Source organism: Carcharhinus amblyrhynchos, chromosome 16 (genome assembly GCF_965287045.1).
Source record: "Carcharhinus amblyrhynchos chromosome 16, sCarAmb.v2.hapA, whole genome shotgun sequence".
NCBI classification, from domain to species: domain Eukaryota; kingdom Metazoa; phylum Chordata; class Chondrichthyes; order Carcharhiniformes; family Carcharhinidae; genus Carcharhinus; species Carcharhinus amblyrhynchos.
The window spans coordinates 9405115-9429869 of NC_137339.1; the positions used below are offsets into that span (position 1 = coordinate 9405115).

At 45.4% G+C, this 24755-nt stretch overlaps 1 protein-coding gene across 1 annotated transcript in view; it reads right to left on the bottom strand.

Annotated features, from left to right (window-relative positions):
• Nucleotides 1-9382: 9382 nt before the first annotated feature.
• The window catches only part of LOC145353822 (src-like-adapter 2), a 31557-nt gene continuing 16184 nt past the window's right edge, over nt 9383-24755 (bottom strand). The window contains exons 5-8 of the mRNA XM_080204663.1: nt 23029-23132; nt 17125-17274; nt 15292-15421; nt 9383-13193 (exon numbers count right to left, since the gene is read on the bottom strand). Coding sequence (XP_080060789.1) covers nt 12956-13193; nt 15292-15421; nt 17125-17274; nt 23029-23132 — 622 coding nt within the window. The 3' untranslated portion in view covers nt 9383-12955. The remainder of the gene's footprint in view (nt 13194-15291; nt 15422-17124; nt 17275-23028; nt 23133-24755) is intronic.

Consider the following 24755-nt stretch of genomic DNA (forward strand, 5'->3'; position numbering starts at 1 on the left):
GGGACGCTGTTTGATGTTGCCCTTCCCCAATCAAGAGTCATCCATGTCAATTTTAGCTGGAATCAGCTGCCTCAGTATATAGCAGGGATTGAACCTGTTTATTTCCGTCTTTTGTGTGGTTCTGTTCCACACTGACCAAGGCATTTACTCAAGTCAAAAATTTATTTGTGAATTTAGGCAGGAAACAACAGAATTCAGGCCTTTGTAGGACATAGAACATAGAACATTACAGCGCAGTACAGGCCCTTCGGCCCTCGATGTTGTGCCGACCAGTGGAACCAATCTAATGACCCTCTAACCTAAACTATTCCAATATTATCCATATGCCTATCCACTGACCATTTGAACGACCTTAAAGTTGGCGAGTCCACAACTGCTGCAGGCAGGGCATTCCACGCCCTTACTACCCTCTGAGTAAAGAACCTACCTCTGACATCCGTCCTATAATTACCACCCCTTAATTAAAAGCTATGTCCCCTCGTGTTAGCCATCGCCATCCGAGGAAAAAGGCTCTCACAATCCAGCCTATCTAAGCCTCTGATCATCTTGTATGCCTCAATTAGGTCACCTCTTAACCTTCTTCTTTCTAACGAAAACAACCTCAAGTCCCTCAGCCTTTCCTCATAAGATCTTCCCTCCATACCAGGCAACATCCTGGTAAACCTCCTCTGCACCCTTTCCAATGCCTCCACATCCTTCTTATGATGCGGCCACCAGAACTGTACGCAATTCTCCAAGTGCGGCCGCACCAGAGTTTTGTACAGTTGTAACATGACCTCACGGCTCTGAAATTCAATCCCTCTACCAATAAAAGCTAACACACCGTACGCCTTCTTAACAACCTTATCAACCTGGATGCCAACTTTCAGGGATCTATGCACATGTGCCCCGAGATCTCTCTGCTTGTCGACACTACCAAGAGTCCTTCCATTAGCCCTATATTTTGTACTCCTGTTACTCTTGCCAAAGTGAATCAGCTCACATTTTTCCGCATTAAACTCCATTTGCCACCTCTCAGCCCAGCTCTGCAGCTTATCTATGTCCCTCTGCAAACTGTAACATCCATCCTCACTACCTACAACTCCTCCAACTTTGGTGTCATCAGCAAGTTTACTAATCCATCCTTCTACACCCTCATCTAGGTCATTTATGAAAAATGACAAACAGCAGTGGCCCCAAAACAGATCCCTTGAGGAACACCACTTGTAACCGAACTCCAGGTTGGATATTTCCCATCAACCACCACCCTCTGTCTTCTATCAGCTAGCCAATTCCTGATCCAAACTGCTAAATCACCCTCAATCCCATGCATCTGCATCTCAACCCCACTGCATTGTAAGAGCCACAGCTGTGGGAGTACGGGACACTTCAAAACAAGCTAACTCCATGGCCTGTGCATTGCACATCAGCACTCCTTTGCAACATTTTACACATCGACCAATAGATCTCGAATGAAGGATAGCTGTGAGTAAAACATTACGCTTCACAGTGAATGAGAAAAACTGCAGCGGCTCAGCAACCAATCTTCAAACACAACTCCAAACATGATTACAGGATGAGATTCTCAAAAGGGATAGTCCCTGAGAAATACCTCACAAATTACAATGACGCAAGTTTGAGATAAAGATAGCTGCCAAGCATATTGATATAAAGGCAGATGTTGTTTTCCTATGGAGCAAGGCAGATGGATGAAATAGAACAGAGAAACGCAGATAGAGAGACAAAGGGAACCAGAGAAACAGAGACAGAGCGAACACAGGAACAGAAGCAGAGAATCCCAGATCCAGAGACAGAGCGAACACAGGAACAGAAACAGAGAATCACAGATACAGAAACAGAGAATCACAGATACAGAAACAGAGAGAATCACAGATACAGAAACAGAGAGAATCACAGATACAGAAACAGAGAATCACAGATACAGAAACAGAGAGAATCACAGATACAGAAACAGAGAATCACAGATATAGAAACAGAGAATCACAGATACAGAAACAGAGAGAATCACAGATACAGAAACAGGAAGAATCACAGGTACAGAAACAGAGAATCACAGATACAGAAACAGAGAGAATCACAGATACAGAAACAGAGAGAATCACAGATACAGAAACAGAGAATCATAGATACAGAAACAGAGACAATCACAGATAGAGAAACAGAGAGAATCACAGAAACAGAGAATCACAGAAACAGAAACAGAGAGAATCACAGATACAGAAACAGAGAGAATCACAGATACAGAAACAGAGAATCACAGATACAAAAACAGAGAGAATCACAGATACAGAAACAGAGAGAATCACAGATACAGAAACAGAGAATCACAGATACAGAAACAGAGAGAATCACAGATACAGAAACAGAGAATCACAGATATAGAAACAGAGAATCACAGATACAGAAACAGAGAGAATCACAGATACAGAAACAGGAAGAATCACAGGTACAGAAACAGAGAATCACAGATAGAGAAACAGAGAGAATCACAGATACAGAAACAGAGAATCACAGATACAGAAACAGAGACAATCACAGATAGAGAAACAGAGAGAATCACAGATACAGAAACAGAGAGAATCACAGATACAGAAACAGAGAGAATCACAGATACAGAAACAGAGAGAATCACAGATACAGAAACAGAGAGAATCACAGATACAGAAACAGAGAATCATAGATACAGAAACAGAGACAATCACAGATAGAGAAACAGAGAGAATCACAGAAACAGAGAATCACAGATACAGAAACAGAGAGAATCACAGATACAGAAACAGAGAATCACAGATACAGAAACAGAGAGAATCACAGATACAGAAACAGAGAATCACAAATACAGAAACAGACAACACCAAATGTTCAGATTGTTTTTGATTATTTGCTCTCAGTTGTGAATAAATCACCTGAGGAGCCCACATGGAAAGGCAGCCTGCTAAACAGAAAGATTAATATATTTTGAGTGAATGGTTATGTATTTTGTGGCGACAAAATCAGGAATACTGCTCTTGTTGCACCTTATTGTTCCAGCGTTACTGATCACTGGCACTGAGTTCACTTTGACACAGCGAGGAATCACGGTTATGTCAGGAGCTGTCTACTCATTACACTTCCCTGCCCACTCTGTCAGAACACCACAAAATATCCTCTGTGGTTCTCAGTCTGACAAAGTAACACAAAAGGCTGAAACACTTTCACGGTGACATTGGATGATAACTGGAAAGACAAGAATGGCTGTGAAAAATAGTGTCTTCTTCGACAGTACCTCTCAAACCTGCAACCTCTGCCGTTTAGAAGGATAAGAGCAGATGGGCAACATCACCCCCTCATTCTCCTCCAGGCCACACAGACCTCAGCTTGGCCATGTTGTGGAGATGCCGGTGTTGGACTGGGGCGACCCAGATGAGACGATGCACGACACCAGGTTATATTCTGGTTTATTTGGAATCACAAGTTCTCGGAACGCTGCTCCTTCCCCAGGTCGAGTCACTGGCTAGACCGACACTTTTTACGCCCATCCCTAATTGCCCTTGAGAAGGTGGTGGTGAGCTGCCTTCTTGAACCGTTGCAGCCCATGTGGGGTAGGTAGACCCATCACGCTGTTAGGAAGGGTAGTTCCAGGCTTGCTTCAAGATGCCCTGTAAACAATTAAAGACTCTGCGTAAATGCTCAAAGCAACAAATGCTGGAAAATCTCAGCAGGTCTGACAGCAGCTGTGGAGAAAGAATAGAGACAACATTTTGAGTCTGGCTGTCTCTTCCTCAGAGCAGAAGACGGTCTGAAATAAGGTGCGACGTATACTGTAGTGCAAGTGTAGGGTGGAGCAGTGGGGGCTGGATGGAGGCTAGGGAGAGTTAACAAAGATTCATGGACAAAAGACAAAGGGAATGTAAATGGTAATGATCGTGGCGAGGAAGGGTGCAGATAGCGGCGCATTAAGAGATCAGAATGTGCGAATGGCAGAACAAAGGTGAGCATAGAACCCTACAGTGCAGAAAGAGGCCCTTCGGCCCATCGAGTCTGCACCAAATACAATCCTACCCAGGCCCTACCCCCATATTTTACCCCCTAATCCCTCTAACCTACATATCTCAGGACACTAAGTTTTTAGCATGGCCAATCAACCTAACCTGCACATCTTTGGACGGTGGGAGGAAACTGGAATACTCGGAGAAAACCCATGCAGACACGAGGAGAATGTGCAAACTCCACACAGACAGTGACCCGAGCTGGGAATCGAACCTAGGTCCCTGTGTTGTAGTGGAGAATTTCTTGTTTTCTGAGCCGTGATAGTAAAACTTAAACAAAGTTTGCTTAAAAAAAAACAACTAGCTTTTATTATCACAAAACTGCATGCAGTATATGGCAGAGTCTTGGAGACAGAGAGCAGTCCCTACGAACTGCTGTTTCTATCCCAAGACCGCGCCAGCTACAAGAATCAGTTCCATGGTTATACCTTTTTCTTATCAGTGTACATGTTCAATTAGTAATACAAGCAGTAATACATCATCAATTGTATTAGGATCCGGTGACCTCCGAGACCTCTTTGTCTCGTCAATAATATCATTATCTTGACCTTTTGGTAGAACAGAAGAAGGCCGATGACTTTGCCATTTCTGACCTTACCTGGCCTCACTCATCCAGCCCTAAGTTATGTGGAGTCATCGTTGACTTGACCTTCTCTGATGTTCGTCATGTCTTAGGTTATTCAGAGTCAGTTTTACAGGGGTCTGGCAATTTGGAATAGCTTGGTCAGCTCTCCTTTATTTTATACCAATCACTTGACCATTTCTCCCATCATGCCACTGCTTCATTCATGCACTATCACACCTGGAGCTGGGAAGCAGCAGTGCTAACCGCTGTGCTCCCATGCCGCCCGCATTGTGCCAAAAGGCCACTTGAAACAGGAGGTGGCCCCAGTGGGGTGGAGTGGGGGGAGGGGAGGCAGTGGAGAGGTAAAAGATAGGAAGCAGGGTAAAACAGGAGATGAAAAAAATCAATGGAAGAAATGAAAGTAAGTTACTAGAAATAAAATTGTTAGTGCATTTCCAGATCAGACAAGGGAGGTTCATCCAGACTCAAAACCTTGGCTCTATTCTCTCTCCACAGATGCCGTCAGACCGACTGAGGTTTTCCAGCATTTTCTGTTTTTGTTTCTTTGGTCACTTCATTGTTTCAGATTTTTTTTTGTGCCCAGATTTATTTTCAACCGGAATTAAAGTTCTCAAACGGCCAAGCCAGGGTTATTAACCCAGGTCTCGGGATTCCACTGAAACTGGAACTCGGGGGCATGGCCTCAAAAGAAAGGGGAGCAGATTTGGGACTGAGTTGAGGAGGAACTTCTTCACACAAAGGGTTGTGAATCAGTGGAATTCTCTGCCCAGTGATGGAGTTGAGGCTGCCTCATTGAATGTTTTGAAGGCAAGGATAGATGGATTTTTGAACACTAGAGGAATTAAGGGTTATGGTGAGCAGGCGGGTGAGTGGAGCTGAGTCCACGAAAAGATCAGCCATGATCTTATTGAACGGCGGAGCAGGCTCCTAATTATGTTAAGAACATAAGAAATAGGAGCAGGAGTAGGCCATCTAGCCCTTCGAGCCTGCCCCGCCATTCAATAAGATCATGGCTGATCTGTTGTGGCTCAGTTCCACTTTCCCGCCCTCTCCCCATAACCCTTAATCCCCTCTCTTATCAAGAACCCATCAACCCGCTTCTTAAAAATATTTAGCGAGGCAGCCTCCACCACTTCAACGGGCAGAGAATTCCAGAGATTCACCACCCTTTGAGTGAAGAAGTTCCTCCTCAACTCTGTTCTAAACCGCCTCCCCTTTATCTTGAGGCTGTGCCCCCTAGTCCTACTGTCTTTTTTGAGCGGGAAGAGTCTCTCCACCTCTATCCTATCCATCCCATTCATCATCTTGTACGTCTCAATGAGATCTCCCCTCATTCTTCTAAACTCTAGCGAGTACAAGCCTAGTTTATTCAGCCTCTCCTCATAGCTCGACCCCCTCAACTCCGGTATCAGCCTAGTAAACCTCCTCTGCACTCCCTCCAGGGCCAAAATATCCTTGCGCAGGTGCGGCGCCCAATCAACATGACCACCACCGTTCCATTGCCATTTGAAGTGTCTGAACACTTGACCTGCCCTGGTAGATTTGAATGTTGAGACTGGAACTATTTCATTCATTATCAGTGATGCCCTTCAAACTGTTGGGTGGAACATTCAAAGTGATATTCTCCTCTAAGTGCTGACTAATCATCTATTTTTGTTGCGTTTCTCAAATTTCCACCCACGAGTTCTGCTTGTGGCTGTAACCTTTCAACACCCAGCCTGATTCAAGAGCAAACGCTGTCGGGACGGGGAGAAATCACAGAATCATCTGTATGATGAGAGTTTAGGTTCGTCACACGTGTGGGGTGCTGCAATGGTGGAAACATTTCCTATACCGTATTTCCACACTTATGCCAAAACTATCAGGTCCTCCTCGACGCGGGATCTCACCGATCTGTCAGACCATTACAAAAAACGTGTAGTGTGTGTGAGGGAATGACGTCTGGTGAGCAAAATATTGCACGCACAGGTGGAAGAACTGGCAAGATCTCTGACGAAAGCCTGGGCTGAAGTTAGAGTGAAATGGCAGAGGGCGTTTTGCTACATCAAAAGGAAATGTAAATTGTGGTTGTCATAATCTCCAGGGGAAGTAGGTTCAAGGTGAGGGGCAGTGGGTACAGGAGGGATGTGAAAAAAACCTTTTTACTCAAAAGGGTGCTAATGCACTGCCTGGGAGGGTGGTGAAGGCAGGGTGCCTCACATCCTTTAAAAGATATCTGGATGAACACTTGGCGCATCGTAACATTCAGGGCTATGGGCCAAGTGCTGGTAGATGGGATTAGGTGGGAGTTCAGGTGTTTCTCAATGGGCCAAATGGCCTCTTCTACGCTGTATGTGTTCAGAGGGTATTGGGCAAGAGGTCAATCAGATTTGGCCGCCCAATTATCCAGTATCCAATCAATGCCTGGAATCTCACTTCATAGGAGAAGAACTACAGCTATCAGAGAGAGCTGCCTAATGTCCTAGCTAGCAGCAGGAGTAGGTGGACGTGCTCAGGAGAGGAAGGGTAAAGAATTAGGTCAAAAATAAACGGTAAATGATGGAGCATCTTTTTAGCAGCTGTTGTGCGAAGATTATATCTGAGGTTTCAGTCTTGTTTCAGTCATCACTCGCTTATCCCTTAGTCAGAATGTTCTGGATTCGAATCGCACGTTAGGGGCAGCGCAGTGGTTAGCACTGCTGCCTCACAGCTCCAGGGACCTGGGTTCAATTATGGTCTTGGGTCACTATCTGTGTGGAATCTGCACGTTCTCCCCATGTCTGCGTGGGTTTCCTCCGCGCGCTCCGGTTTCCTCCTACAGTCCGAAAGACGTGCTGGTTAGGTGGGTTGGCCATGCTAAATTGCCCATTAGTGCCTTCATCAGGGCAGCATGGTGGCACAGTGGTTAGCACTGCTGCCTCACAGCACCAGGGATACGGGTTAGATTCCTGGCTTGGGTCACCATTTGTGTAGAGTCTCCACATTCTTCCTGTGTCTGTGTGGGTTTCCTCCGGGTGCTCCGGTTTCCTCCCACAGTCCAAAAGATATGCTGGTTAGGTGAATTGGCCGTGCTAAATTTCCCTCAATGTATCCGAACAGGCGCCGGGGTGTGGCAACTGGGGGATTTTCACAATAACCTCATTGCAGTGTTAATGTAAGCCTACTTGTGATACTAATAAATAAACTAAACTAAACTCAACTAAACAATTCAGCCCCATGAGTCCATACCAACAACAACTCCATGCAGACCTTATCCACATAATCCCACATATTTACCCCACCATTCTCTCTAACTTATGCATCCCGGGACACTAATGGGCCATTCCGAAAGCTCTTGCTACCAAATAAACTTGGTGTTGTGAGACTACTTACTGTGCCCGCCCCAGTCTAACACCGGCATCTCCACATCATGGCCCTGAAAAACCGACAGATTGCGATTGCCGGGAATTGAACCTGGGTCAACTGTTTGGAAGGCAGCTCTGCTCACCACTACACGACCATCGCTTAGACTGCAGGGACTCTGTGGTGCTATGAATATAAGCTGGCATCCCGGTCCCAGCACTGAGAGAGCTCCGCACTGCTGGACGTGATGGGTGGCGTTTTACAGCCTGTCTCACAGCTGCAAACACTGAATAATATCTTCACTGACTTTCGCACAAGCTTTTACTGGGGAACAGCACAAATAAAATAAGCCACGGAGGCATTAACGGACCTTTCCATGGTCCAACCCTCGCCCATACTGATTCCCGTGGCACGAGGGACAGTAAAATTCCAGCCTTTTTGGATGAGATGCTGGATTGTGAGCCCCATCCCCTTCCTGAGGTGACTCCAAAGATCCCCTGGCACTAATTTGAAGAAAGGCAGGGCAGTTCCAGCTAGTGTTCTGACCGTTATTTACCCCTCAACCAACATCACTCAAACACAGGCAATCTGATCTTCATTAAGTTATTATTTTCAGGGATCTTGCTGAGCGTCAGTACACACAATTGCATCTTTTCCTACATTGCAACGACTACACTTCAAATGATTGTAAAGCACTTTGGGGACCTGCCAAGATCATGAAAGGTGCAGTATAAATGAAACTCGTTTCTACCTTTGCATAAAGATTTAGATATTTTAGGGCGGCACAGTGGTTAGTGTTGCTGCCTCACTGCGCCAGAGACCCGGGTTCGATTCCCACCTTCGAGTTTGCACGTTCTCCCGGTTTCCTCCCAGTGCTCCGGTTTCCTCCCACAGTCTAAATTTGTGTAGGTTGGGTTGATTGGTCGTGCCAAATTGCCCCTTGGTGTCCCAAGATGTTGGGGGAACTAGCGGGGTAAATACGTGGGGATTGGGTCTGGGTGGGATACTCTGTCAGAGAGTCAATGCAGACTCAATGGGCCGAATGGACTCTTCCCGTATTGTAGGGATTCTGTGATTCTATTTTTCAATCAAATAGATATGGAATTTAATAGATGTTACAAAGCGAAATGGAGATTGCTATGACTGTAACACTACATTCTGCACTCTCTTGTTTCCTTCTCTATGAATGGTATGCTCTGTATAGCACACAAGAAACAATACTTTTCACTGTATACTAATACATGCGACAATAATAAATCGAATCAAAGAAGATTGTAATGAGCGAATGAAAGGGTTGATTTACAGGCAAATGATTGCAAAAAAATCTTATATTTAATCATGTATCCACTGGCCCTTTAAGAATGGTGTATAGTTCCTCATTGATACTGTGAAACAGTAAATGACATGTGACGCAGTGACTTTATTACAAAGTTTGATTTATTCACAGTAGCAATAATAACAAGTCAAAAAATATCTTTACAATGTGACTTCAGGATTTATCAAATAAATTATACAGAACCATCTTAAACACTGTATTGCTCCACACTGCATTTTAGGCAAAGTTTCCACATTTTGATTGCTTGTTCCATAGAAGCAGAACACACATTCCTGTTCCAAGCGTAGAATTCCAGGAAAACAAACCTTGTTCCTCTTCATTCCCACCAAATAAAAATTCCAATGGACTCCGTTTGCCCATCGTTCCACTCGCATGCCGTCCCAGCAGACAACAGCATTTCCAGCGTGTGAAACCACTTGTCCTTCCTCAGTCTTGGAAAGAAGAGTTGATTTTTAGATAGGAAACTCCCAGTGCAGAGTACCGTTCATAGGAACACGCAATAAGAAAACACAGGACGACAGATATTGTGAGCTGCTCATTCTCCCACAGCGTTCCCTGGGAGAGCCATCCCAATATTCCTGTATTATGCCAAATGACTGGCATTCCTTACTGCTTCTGGTTACCTGGAATTCCCAGTCAAAGCATAGAATGCCCGTGGATTTAGGGTTGCCAACACTCTAGGATTGTCATGGAGTCTCTATGAATCAGGAATAGTCTCCTCGATAGCTGATGTGTACAGCTCTGGTGAAAAATGCCTAAAGATACCTTTCCGTAGTTGGGGTGGCATGGTAGCACAGTGGTTAGCCTCATAGTGTCAGGGACCCAGGTTCGATTCCTGGCTTGGGTGATGGTCTGTGTGGAGTTTGCATGTTCTCCCCCATGTCTGTATGGGTTTCCTCTGGGTGCTCTGGTTTCCTCCCATGGAAAGAGACATGTGGGTTAGGTGGATTGGCCATGCTAAATTCTCCCTTAGTGTCAGGAGGGACTAGCTAGGGTAAATGTATGGGGATAGGGCCGGGGGGGGTGGGGTTGTGATCAGTGCAGACGCAATGGGCCGAAAGGCCTCCATCTACACTGTAGAGATCCTATAATATAGGCATTTAAATTTTTGTTACTGTTTCTCAGCTATGAAAAGTGTTAGATTCGAAAGAAAATGCTGAGTGAGGTGGCTGCCGCTGATGAGACCTCCGGGGAAACCCAGAGGAAACCCACACCGACATGGGGAGAACATGCAAACTCTGAGGCTGGAATCGAACCCGGGTCTCTGGCGCTGTAAGCAGTGCTAACCACTGTGCCAGCCTAAAATATCTAAATCTTTACACAAAGGTAGAAAGATATTGCATTTATATAGATAGCACTTTTCACGATCCAGGGATACATCGAACCAGAGTTGGCAGCACTAAATGGGTCCAGATCCTTGGCAACTCTTCCCGATCTCTAACGATAGATCGAAACCTCTGGATTACGCATTCAGCACATTGGAGATTACTCAACACTTTCTCACAACGCCTGATTCAGACTGCGTTACAATCTTCATTAGTATTTGATTTCGCATCCTGATTACCCATTGTGGTATTGTTTCACTATCGGTGTTGCGGCAACGCTTTCATATTAAAGTTCATTCCGTTTTCACAGGCAGAATGGAATATTGTGAAAGGCCAGCGCTGATGGAACCTTCCATTCCGTGAATGGCCTCTCCAGTCCTGTGGGTTTCTGTGAACTAGGTCCTGCTAGTTCTACGGGGGGAGGGGGGTGGCGGTGAGGTGTGGCTCACCGAAAAGCTGAAGCTGCCGCTAGCTTACTTTGCAGTTTTGTTACAGAAACTATAACTTGATCCAAGGGCCTGACACACAACTGTATTTCCTAATTCTGTTACCACTAAATGAAATTAGAACTGGTGATATGGCATTTCATTGAATCATCATAGAATCACTACAGTGCAGAAAAGGTCATTCAAATCTACACCAACTCTCTGATGGAAAACTTTACCCAGGCTCTATCCCCATAAGCCTACACATTTCCCATGGCTAGTCCACCTAACCTACACATCCTTGGACAATAAGGGCAATTTAGCATGGCTACCCACTAATCTACATATCTTTGCATAATAAGGGCAATTCAGCATGGCCAATCCACCTAACCTACACATCTTTGGACACTAAGGGGCAATTTAGCATGGCTAATCCATCTAACCTACATATCTTTGGACACTAAGGGTAATTTAGCATGGCTAATCCATCTAACCTACATATCTTTGGACACTAAGGGTAATTTAGCATGGCTAATCCATCTAACCTACATATCTTTGGACACTAAGGGTAATTTAGCATGGCTAATCCATCTAACCTACATATCTTTGGACACTAAGGGTAATTTAGCATGGCTAATCCATCTAACCTACATATCTTTGGACACTAAGGGTAATTTAGCATGGCTAATCCATCTAACCTACATATCTTTGGATACTAAGGGGCAATTTAGCATGGCCAATCCACCTAACCTACACATTTTTGGATACTAAGGGGCAATTTAGCATGGCCAATCCACCTAACCTCCACATTTTTGGATACTAAGGGGCAATTTAGCATGGCCAATCCATCTAACCCACACGTCTTTGGAGTGTTGGGAGAAACCGGAGCATGCGGAGGAAACCCACGCAGACATGGGGAGAATGTGCAGACTCTGCACAGACAGTGACCCGAGGCCAGAATTGAACCCAGGTCCCTGGCACTGTGAGGTAGACTCCGTGCTGTACATCTCTACGACTCTTCCACAAAATTTAAAAGACATTTGCACTGGTACATGAGTGGGAAAGATTTAAATGGATTTGAGCCAAACGCAGGTAAATTGGACTAATTCAATGTAGAAAACCTGGTTGGCATGGACGAGTTGGGCCGAAGGGCCTATTTCTGTGCTGTATATCTCTATGATTCCAAGATCTCATAGAAACCGTGATAAGATCATTCTCAAATAAAAGTTGATCTTTCCCCCAGCTTGGCGGAGCACAACGAGATCAAGGGTTAGATTCTCCAAGATTGGCTTGCAGTCACGGGGAATTGGAAATTAGTTGCCTCAATGTTGCTACTAGCAACAGTCCGGTTGGAAACTACAGTGCCAGTAAAAATAGGTGTTCTTTTTTCTTCTCCAATTCCTTGAACATTTTTGTTTGCTAAAATGATTTAAAAAAAAGATTGGAGGTGAGGAGAAAAAAAAACTGTTTGAGGGAATCAGGCCAGGATGAAAATAGAAAATGCTGGAAAATATCAGCAGGTCTGGCAGCATCTTTAAGGAGAGAAAAGAGCTGATGTTTTGAGTTAAAGCGTTGACAAGGCGTTACCTGGACTCGAAACGTCAGCTCTTTTCTCTCCGTACAGAGGCTGCCAGACCTGCTGAGATTTTCCAGCGTCTTCTCTTTTGGTTTCAGATTCCAGCACCTGCAGTAATTTGCTTTTATTAGGTCTTGCGAGGAAATGCCCAGGAATATGTCTAACCAGAGTTGGCAACCCTCTTTCTTCCTCCACCCTGTCTGAGAGCAGACCCGCGTGCCCCGTCCATTCAAAAATATAATAAAAGAGAGAGTAACAAAGTGCAGCTCAACTGCACCACAACCGTGACCGCAGTAAATAACTTAGAAAATACAATGAAGTCCAGAGCAAACGCTCCCTCTGTTCCTTGGCTTGGGGGTCAAAACCCGGCTGAGTTTAAGTTAAGACTGCCAAGGGTCCCCACCATGTTGAGGTTAGCGTGTCGCTGGCTATTTTGTATTCGGGTTTGCAGCATTTTCAAACGAGTCTTTTTGTCGTTCATCTGGTCCAGCCCCATTTCCTCCGTCATGAACAGGTAAGAGTTGATGGCTTCCCGTAGGCCTGTGCTGACGGGTGACTCCTCTCCTGAATCCTTGTTGTCGTTGATCAAGACAGAGCTGCAAGAGGGAAGGGAGTTGAACAATGAGCTCTCCAGCAGGGTAAGAAGGTCACAGAATTACACCCTCTCATTCTATCTTTTACTCTCGTTCTACGCTCCCAAAGCTTAACTCTGACTCCTTTAAACTGCCTCTGATCTTTCCCTACAAGCTTCAAGTTTTTTAAGTGTCCAGATCACCAAAAACCTCTCTCTCACTGTCAACAAAACGAAGGAGATTATCATCGACTTCAGGAAAGTATTCAGGCATTGGAGAACAGGCCCCTGTCTACGCCAGTGGGACGAAATAGAAAGGGTCGAGAGCTTCAGGTTCTTAGGTGTCCACTTCATTAACAACCTGTCCTGGTCCCCCCATGCTTACATTATAGTTACGAAAGCCCACCAATGCCTCTACTTTCTCAGAAGACTAAGGAAATTTGGCATGTCAGTCACGATTTACACCAACTTTTTTAGATGCACCATAGAATATATTCTTTCTGGTTGTATCACAGCTTGGTATGCCTACTGCTCTGCCCAAGACTGCAAGGAACTACAAAAAGTTGTGAATGTACTCAATCCATCACGCAAACCCACCTCCCATCCACTGACCCTGTCTACACTTCCTGCTGCCTTGGCAAAGCAGCCAGCATAATTAAGGACTCCACACACCCTGGACGTTCTCTCTTCCACCTTCTTCCATCGGGAAAAGGATACAAAAGTCTGAGGTCACGTACCAACTGACTCAAGGTTCTTCCCTGCGGCCATCGGTCTTTTGAATGGGCCAATCTCGCACAAAGTTGATCTTTCTCTACACCCTAACTATGACTGTAAGACTACATTCTGCACTCTCTCCTTTCCTTCTCAATGAACAGTATGCATTGTCTATATAGCATGCAAGAAACAATGCTTTTCACTACACGTGACAATAATAAATCAAATTTTAAAAGATCAAATTAAAAAAACACCCTAGCTACGACTGTAACACTATATTCTACGCCCTCCCCTTTCCTTCTCCTCTGTGTACTCTATGAACAGTATGTTTTTGTCTGTACAGTGCAGAAACAATATTTTTCACTGTATCCCATTACGTAGAAGCATAGAATCCCTACAGTGCAGAAAGAGGCCATTCGGCCCACCACACCTGCATCGACATCAATCCCACCCAAGCCATACCTCCATAATCAGACAGATTTACCCTATTAATCTCTTTGACATTAAAGGGCAATCGAGCACGGCCAATCAACCTAGTCCACATACCTTTGTGACAATAATAAGTCAAATCAAATCAAGTCAAACGGAGGCTTTGGGGCTCCAGTGAAGAAGTAATGGAATAATATATACTGGCGCCTTGTACCTGTTTGAAATATATGGGCACTTTCCACTGGGGTGACCAACTCTTAAGGTACAAAATAAAGGGCACTTAGACCATGGGACTGGGAGCTAGCTTGATAAGGAAATCTCTCCTTCAGCATTGGAAAAGTCCAACACTTCATCACTTGAGGATTGAGTTTCCACTTTAGCCAACTCTCACCCATAAATTTTCTTATTTTCTTTTATTCATTCGTGGGACATGGGCGTCGCTGGCTGGCCAGCATTTATTGCCCATCCCTAGTTGCCCTTGGAAGGCAGTTGAGAGTCACCACGTTGTTGTGGCTCTGGAGTCACGTGTAGGCCAGGTAAGGATGGCAGATTTCTTTCCCTAAAGGACATTTGTGAACCAGATGGGTTTTTCTGACAAACAATAATGGTTCCATGGTTCTTGATGGATTCTTAATTCCAGTTTTGTTTTATTGAATTCAAATTTCACCATTTGCCATGCGGGATGCAAACCCGAGTCCCCAGAACATTAGTTGGGTTTCGAGCAATAATGTCACAAGGCCATCATCTCATATACTAAACTTTCGTCCCTTTTTCACCTCCCTTCGATCACCTTAGCATCTTAGGATTTCACTCCCAGTTCGTGCTCCGCCTTGTTTTTGAAAGTTTCTGAGAAACTCTTAGACCGTATTTCCTTCTCCCCTTCATCCCCGTTGCTTACTAGCTCACTTTCCGAGCTTTCCCCTCCTGTAATGTGCTCTGAGACTGATGTCGTGGGTGTGAACAGCTGGCGTGTTTCCTACCTGTCCATCTCGTTCCAGTTCAGCTGGGGCTTCTGTACCACCACCGGGTCCGGGTGCTGTCCCCGGGCAATGGGGGGCCCCTGGATGTGACAGGGTTCCTTCAATGTGCAGCACAGCCCCTCACCCGATTCTGCAGAGGGGAGAGAGAACTTAGGGTCAGCGAGGAGCAGAGAGGCGCGGCCAACTTCGGATACAAATCCATGTGATTTTCCTGTCTGCCTGATAGAAGACTAAACAAATACAGGGGAAACCTCCGATCTCGCCCGCGGGTGGGATTCTCCAGTGCTGCTGCAGTGAATGGAGTTTTGCCTGAGTGCTGAATTCTCCATTCTCGCCGGCAGCAGGGGGCGGGATGATCAAGGTCGGAGAATCCCGCCCATAATGTTCTGTCCACTGAACAGACATTTTAATATTTTCCTTCCCAGCCTCCCAGCTTGAACTGTTCTAGAACTCCAGGTCATTCAGAACTCAATACAGGCAGGAATATGATAACAAATTTGACACCAAGCCATACAAGGAGGCAAACGGCCAAAAGCTTGGTTAAAGGCGCAGTTTTTAAGAATGTCTCACAGGAGGGGAGTGCGGTGGAGAGACATAGACATGCAAATCCTGTCCAACCACCACTCCTACGCTCACTGATTTACATTGGCAGCTGGTCCAGTAACATCTCAATTGGAGGATATATTATTCTGCTTTCAGATCACTCTATAGACTCGCTCCACCCTTCATCTACCTTCTGCAGCCCCATTGTTAAGAGGATCCAAGCGGTTAGTGAAATCAAAGCCAAGACCTCATCATTGCTGGATCTGCCCTCGAAGGCTGGAATTTCACGTGAGACAATAAGTCAAACATGGTCCTTCTCCAGCAGTGACACTTCCCCTTCTTAATGACACCAAACTGTCTCTAACATTCAAAGAAAGGAACCCAATGGTTTGAATAATTTAGCGCACTCTTTTATGCCATCACTTGCAACAGAAAAGGAGAAAGCAAAACACACTGCAGAGGAAGAACTCATATTCTGGTATATGAATTGGAACTAAATTGGATCTTATGGGTGGCACAGTAGCACAGCCGTTAGCACGGCTGCCTCACAGCACCAGGGACCCGGGTTCGATTCCCAGCTTGGGTCACTGTCTGTGTGAAGTTTGCATATTCTTCCCGCGTCTGTGTGGGTTTCCTCCCATAGTCCGAAAGACATGCTGGTTAGGTGCACTGGCCATGCTAAATTCTCCCTCAGTGAACTCGAACAGGCGCCGGAGTGTAACTTCATTGCAGTGTTAATGTAAGCCTACTTGTGACACTAACAAATCAACTTTGAAACTAATGGTGTTCTTACAAACTTATTACTCTTTGCCCTCTATTAGGCAGGAATAGAATCCCTACAGCGCAGATGGAGGCCACTCAGCCCATCGAGTCTGCACCAACCACAATCCCACCCAGGCCCTATCCCCTTAACTCTACATATTTACCCTAGTTAATCCCCCGGACACTAAGGGCAATTTAGCATCAACCTAACCCGCATATCTTTGGACTGCGGGCGGAAACTGGAGCACCCGGAGGAAATCCACGCAGACATGGGGAGAATGTGCAAACTCCACACAGACAGGGACCCAAGCTGGAAATCGAATCTGGGTCCCTGGTGCTGTGAGGCTGCAGTCCTAGCCACCATGCCACCCACGAATAAAATAAGGAATGAAGGTGAAAGTTCAGGTGCTGATTTAAAAGGCCCGTTAAGATTTTCTGTCGTCTTTCCTGTTGTCAGTCGAAGCTAGCCTGATGGAAAAACTCACGAGCGACGCAACAGAAGTGGCAGGGAGCTGTTGTCAGACGTACCTGAATAATAATCCACCATGTCGTGCAGAGATGGGACAGTGAGCCGCGGGGAAATGTAGAACCAGCCATTGGGCAAGCGATTGATGCGGTAGTGTTTGATGGAATCCCATGATGCATTGTTGGATCGTCGAATGGACAGTGAATAGGAACCTGTGGAAAGCAGAGGAAATGGGACCAGTTAGAGCTGTGGGAAAGGCATGTGTAGCGGAATGATAAATGGGAACACCACCGCCTGCAAGTTCCCCTCCAAGCCACTCACCATCCTGACTTGGAAATACATCAGCCGTTCCTTCGCAGTCACAGGGTCAAAATCCTGGAATTCCCTCCCTAACGGCATCGTGGGTCAACCCACAGAACATGGACTGCAGTGATTCAAGAAGGCAGCTCACCACCGCCTCCTCAAGGGGTAACTAGGGATGGGCAATAAATGCTGTGATGTGGGGATGCCGGCGTTGGACTGGGGTAAACACAGCAAGACGTCTCACAACACCAGGTTAAAGTCCAACAAGTTTATTTGGTAGCACAAGCCACTAGCTTTCGGAGCACTGCTCCTTCATCAGGTGAGTGGAATTTGAGTTTACAAACAGGGCATATGAAGACACGAACTCAATTTACAAAATAATGGTTGGAATGCGAGCCTTTACAGGTAATCAAGTTTTAAAGGTACACACAATGTGAGTGGAGAGAGGGTTAAGCTCAGGTTAAGGAGATGTGAATTGTCTCCAGACAGGACAGTGTGTGGCTGGAGACAACACACATCTCTTTAACCTGCCCTCTGACGCTAAGGGGCAATTTAGCACGTCAATCCACCTAACCCACACATCTTTGGACGGTGGGAGGAAACTGGAGCACCCGGAGGAAACCCACGCAGACACAGGGAGAACGTGCAAACTCCTCCATAGACAATGACCCACAGCCGGAATTGAACCTGGCTCTCCAGTGCTGTGAAGCCAAAGTGCTAACCACTGTGCCACCTACAACCTGCTGAGTTTACCTAGCACTTTCTGCTTATGTTTAGGAATGTCAGCAACAACTCTCTCCAACAGGATGCACTTCCAACAATGCGGCACTGCATCAGTACTGCACAGCTGGGGCTATTGTATCCCAGCCTTGAACACACGGCACTTTGTTGATGCCTAATTACTTCCTTTGCAATACAAATTTTTATTTACATGTGAGTCATTTTCAATAATGTGCCTCCCTCGCTCCCCAGACATTGAAATGATGGCAGTAACCCTGCTGCAGCAATCGAAGGGTTAATGGGTTTCTGTTTGGCACTTTAAGAGGGTAAATATACTGTGGCACTCCAAAGCTTGCATTGAAAGCCGAGAGGGGCTGACTACAGAAGGTGGTCTGAAGAAGGAGCTTCCTGTCACTGACTGAGTGTTTTATGAAGTACGCACACAGCCACCTGTTTGGTGGTGTGAGGTCTCACAGGTGCAGGCACTCAATACTGATAAGCACCTAGCGACCGGCTTTTAAAGAAAATAACTTTTATCTGGCTTCCTTTCTTTATCATTTTGTGGGAGGGGGAAGGAGACATCTTCATACTTCAATTTGCAGGTGAGGTTTAAAGACTTCCTGAGTTTTATTTTGTTGATGCCAACATACTTTATTTAAAATCTTTTAATAGGATTGCAGTAATGTTGTGACAATGCTTCCTGCAGTAACAAGTGTAACGAGGGTGAATTATTCAAACAAAGGCTCAGACAATTGTTAACTCTGACACATTGCTGAATAATTTGAAGCTTTGTAAAGTTAAGCAGTGGATTAGGATTCTAGTCTCTTTCCACAGGGGAGTTGCAGTGTTCATTTGGTTATCCACTTCATTATTAAAAAATGGCACCGTTCATTCAGCAGGTTACAGCTAGCTACTCACTGTGTAACTAGCTGTGTATTCAGCAGGGTAAGGATTACTCAGTGTGTGAGTGTGTATTCAGCAGGGTGAGGATTGTTCAGTGTGTGAGTGTGTATTCAGCAGGGAAAGGATTACTCAGTGTGTAACTGAATTCAGCAGGGTAAGGATTACTCAGTGTGTGAGTGTGTATTCAGCAGGGTAAGGATTACTCAGTGTGTAACTGAATTCAGCAGGGTAAGGATTACTCAGTGTGTGAGTGTGTATTCAGCAGGGTAAGGATTGCTCAGTGTGTGTGTGTATTCAGCAGGGTAAGGATTGCTCAGTGTGTGAATGTGTATTCAGCAGGGTAAGGATTACTCGGTGTGTAACTGTGTATTCAGCAGGGTAAGGATTGCTCAGTGTGTGAGTGTGTATTCAGCAGGGTAAGGATTGCTCAGTGTGTGAATGTGTATTCAGCAGGGTAAGGATTGCTCAGTGTGTGAGTGTGTATTCAGCAGGGTAAGGATTACTCAGTGTGTAACTGAATTCAGCAGGGTAAGGATTGCTCAGTGTGTGAGTGTGTATTCAGCAGGGTAAGGATTACTCAGTGTGTGAATGTGTATTCAGCAGGGTAAGGATTACTCAGTGTGTGAGTGTGTATTCAGCAGGGTGAGGATTGCTCAGTGTGTGAATGTGTATTCAGCAGGGTAAGGATTACTCAGTGTGTGAGTGTGTATTCAGCAGGGTAAGGATTGTTCAGTGTGTGACTGTGTATTCAGCAGGGTAAGGATTGCTCAGTGTGTGACTGTGTATTTAGCAGGGTAAGGATTGAGTTCTTCATTTCAGCAGAGTAACAGTTTAAACTAATTTGTAGCCATTGCAGTAGCATACTTGCTCACAGTTAGTAATGAAATGTGATAAATACCTTCACAGTGACGCTGTCTACAGCAGCAGCTTAACTTGATTAACTCACAGCTCACTTCACTTGCAGGTTATCTCTATTTGCTCATCTCACTGCTGGCTTGGTCTTTGCTATTTATTCAGGGCATTATCCAAGGTAATTTATGTATTTTTAATAAGGATTGAGACCAAAAAGAGATCCCTGCACATGGTATAAATTCCTAACTGTCATTCTATTTTGAAAGAGTAGTGTCATGTTCTAATTATCGAGGTTTGATCCAACTCTTGAGAAAGAAAGACTTGCATTTGTTCAGTTCCTTTCACAACCACAGGATGCTCACAGCAGAATACAGTAGTATTTTTGATGGGTACACACTGTTTTATGCAAGAAATGCAGCAGTTAGTTTAGGTACAGCAACCACCTACAAACAGCAGAGCGGTAACCACCAGATAATCATTTTTATCTGATATCGATTGAAGGATCAATATGATACCAAGAACAAGTGTTGTAAGTAAGCTACAGGGCTGGGGGGGCAGGAAGGTGGGATTAGAAAGGGTGTCCTCGGGCTGGCTTGAACAAAACGGGACGAATGGCCTCCTTCTGTGCTGTAACTTTTCTACGGTTCTAGCTCCCCTGTTCTTCTTTGCAATAGTATCAGAGCACCTTATATATCCCACCATGGAAGGAAGATGGGGCTTCACCTTAAATCTCTCCCAAAAGCCAACCCCTGTGATAACGCAACACTTGCGCGTAGCCCTGAACTAACTCTCACCAACTTTTACAGATGCACCATGGAAAGCATTCTTTCTGGTTAGATCACAGCTTGGTATGGGCTCCTGCTCTGCCCAAAACCGCAAGGAACTACATTCCGCACTCTCTCCTTTCCTTCTCTATGAACGGTATGCTTTCGCGCAAGACGCGATACTTCTCGTTGTATACAATACACGCGACAATAATAAATCAAATCAACTACTCTGACACACTTGATCTTTCTGCTTGAGTTCTGATGATGAGAACTGAACCCAGAATCTTCTAGCGCAACTGAACCACAGCTGACTAACTCTGTTCTGATTATTACTAAGGTCTCGCTGATCGATTCGCTGATGAAAGAGACAGAAAGTGGAAAAGAATACTAAGGGTGGAAATTTCCTGTCCCGCCCGCCACAGGAATAGTAATGGGTGGGGACAGGACTCTCTAAAGGTCCATTTTCGGTTTTGGGGGTGAACATGACTGGAAAGTCAAGCCCTGGGTGTTGTGAGACTTTAGAAGCAGAAAATGATCAAATAGGAACATTTTTAATATGTAGGTTTTAAACATTTTATTGATGTCATGATAATACTTGTTCACTTTTACGATTTGGTACCTACTACCTTCCTAGGTCCGATCTGTTTGGTGCCTGGGGTTTTTTTTTAATGCAATCGGTAGGAAACATAAGCGAGGAATAAATAAGTAAAAGTTTAAGGTTTTTTTTTAGTGTCACAATTAGGCTTACATTAACACTGCAGTTAAGTTATTGTGAAAATCCTCCACTCCGGTGCCTGTTTGGGTAACACTGAGGGAGAATTTAGCACGGCCAATGCACCCTGACCAGCACGTCTTTCGGACTGTGGGAGGAAACCGGAGCACCCGGAGGAAACCCACGCAGACGCGGTGAGAGAATGTGCGGACTCGGCACAGACAGTGACCCCAAGCTGGGAATCGAACCCAGGTCCCTGGTGCTGTGAGGCAGCAGCGCTAACCACTGTGCCACTGTGCCGCCCCTTCTAATTAAAAGTAGACCTTTGAAAATGTTTCTGTAGCAGTCATTTTGCAAATCTTTCTTACAAGTCAGAAAATAAATGGTGCTCCCCCCTCCCCCATCTTCATTTCTTTACAGATTGCAATCTTCTAAAGTTGAGTTTGGTGATTGTATCAGCATGTCAGAGCTTATAGATGCACTTCTCCACACAGGCTATTGAACTGTATTGACAGAGATATCAGTGACTCCACATTTCAACTTCTACCACAAAGCCTCACTCAAAATGTGAGACTTCCGCCTTGATGGTAAATACTCTCCACCTTGTTGCCATTGACATCCTTCCCCTTAATTTAATATTTCCATGTGCCATAAATAATATGGGTGCCAGTTAGCTCACTTGGCTAGTGTTTTATTTAGATTAACTTTGGTTCCTGTTGAGGTGGGATCGAGATCTGCCTCTTCTCCCTATCCCTGAGCATGGAACGCAACAAATAGGAGCAGGAGTAGACCACTCGGCCCATCGAGCCTGATCTGCCATTCCATAGGATCATGGTTGATCTTGGGTTTCAACTCCATTTTCCCGCCGGCTCTCCCTACCCCCTTAATTCCCTCAGAGACCAAAAATCCGTCAATCTCAGCCTTAAATGTATTCAACGATGAAGCACCCACAACCCTCTGGGGCAGAGAATTCCTCACAACCCTTTGAGTGAAGAGGTTTCTCCTCATCTCAAGATCCCCTTGTCCTAAGACTGTGCCCCCATATCTTTGGGGTTTGGAGCAGTACGATGGCACAGCGGTTAGCGCTGCTGCCTCACAGCACCAGGGACCCGTGTCCAATTCCTGGCTCAGCTCGCTGTCTGTGTGGAGTTTGCACGTTCTCCCCATGTCTGTGTGGGTTTTCTCTGGGTGCTCGGGTTTCCTCCCACAGTCCAAAGATGTGTGGGTTAGGTCGATTGGCCGTGCTAAATTGCCCCTTAGTGACAGAGGGATTAGCAGGGTAAATACGTGGGGCTACTGGGTGGGATTGTTGTTGGTGCAGACTCGATGGGCCGAATTCTCTGGATTCTCTGGATTCTGGTTTTCTCCCACAGTCGGAAAGATTAGGTGCATTGGCTGTGCTAAATTCTCCCTCAGTGTACCTGAGCGAGGACAGGAATGTGGCGAGTAGGGGATTTTCACAATAACTTCATTGCAGTGTTAATGTAAGCCTACTTGTGATGAATAAATAAACTTTAGATTCCCCGATCAGCAGGAACAGCCTCTTAGCAATTGCGTAAGTAAGTAGAGTTTCAGTCAAGGATCAGTCGTGATCTTATTATTATTATTGGTGGAGCAGGAGCTGTGTGACCATTCCTCCTATTTCCTACATCTTATATTCCCTGGAATTTAAGATTGAATGGAATTGAAGATTGCATCCCATTGCTTACCTTTCCTGGTCTGGCTTTCTCTGATCATGAAGGCCCCAGACTGGTTGTTGGGTAACAAAAGCAGCTCCTCCGCCTTCTCTCTGCTGATGCCTTCAAACAGCCACCTGTGGAGGAGGGGGGTGACGGTGGAGGGGTGGGGTGAGGGGGGAGAAAGAACAAAGAAAGTGAGATGGCACAAAGGGGAGACGCAGCCAGTTTAACTCAGCCCCCACCAACTCTGTAACTTCCTGGTACTCATACACACTGCACACCAAAGATTAAGGAAATTTGGCATGACCACTGCAACTCTCACCAACTCTTACAGGTGCACCACAGAAAGCATTCTTTCCGGTTGCCTCACCGCTTGGTACGGCCCCTGCTTTGCCCCAGACTGCAAGAAACTACAAAGGGTCATGAACAAAGTCCGGTCCGTCACAAAAACCAGCCTCCCATCCATAGTCTCTGCCTACACTCCCCGCTGCCTCGGTAAAGCAGTCCGCATAATTAAGGGCCGCACGCACTCTGGACATTCTCTCTTCTACTTCCTTCCGTCGGGAAAAAGATACAAAAGTCTGAGGACACACATCAACCGACTCAAGAACAAAGCAGAGGAGCATAGGATTCCTACAGTACAGAAAAAGGCCATTCAGCCCATCGAGAACAGCTTCTTCCCTGCTGCCATCAGACTTTTGAATGGACATACCCTGCATTATGTTGATTTTTCTCTATACCTTAGCTATGACTGTAACACTACATTCTGCACTCTTTCCTCTCCTTCTCTATGAATGGTATGCTTTGTCTGTATAAGGTTCAAGAAACAATACTTTTCACTGTATGTTAATACATGTGTCATTAATAAATCAAATCAGATCAATAGCATGATATATTAGCCCTCACTACAGAATGTCCTGTCACACCCAATCACCTTAGTGTGAGAAGGCACAGAGGGAGAGTAAAGAAACTTGCATTTATTTTAGTGCCTTTCGTGACTTCAGGACATCTCAAAGTGCTTTACTGTGAATTAAACATTTGCAAAGTTTAGCCAGTTGTGGCTAAGAGATGTAGCAGCCAACATGTGCTTGGTTCTCTCAACCAGCAAAGTGATAATGGCCAGATAATCTGCTTGGACTGAAGATAAATATTGGCTGGGACACCAGGGAGAACTCCCTTGCTGTTCACTGATGCAACACAGATGTAGATAGATTGGAGACTTGGGCACAGAAATAGCAGATGGAGTTTAATCTGGACAAATGCAAGGTGATGCATTTTGGAGGATAAAACTTTGGTGCGAATTACACTATAAGTGGCAGAACCCTTAGGAACATTAACTTGCAGAAGGACCTGGGCTTCAGGTTCCCTTAAAATACAGAGTTCCCTAAGAGTGGCAACAGAGGTGATTAAAAATGCTTGCCTACATTGGCTGGGGCATTGAGTACAAGAGTTGGCAAACCATGATTTACATCTTATCCAAAAGCCAGCACGTCCAGCAGTACCGCACTGAGCACCAGCCTACATTACAGGCTCGCATCCCTGGAGTGCATCACCTGCCAACTTTGAGACGAGAATACTAGCCAGTGAGCCAAGGCTGACATATTGAAAGTGAAAGTTTGAGAAGACAGAGAAGAAATGCTGATTACTGGACTTGAGGGTGGAAAGCGGAGTGTGACTGCTGGTGGCTGTGATTCGCACTCCCACCCCAACCACAGGCGGAAACTGGAAACAGAGAATGGAACCTTGCACCTGGAAAC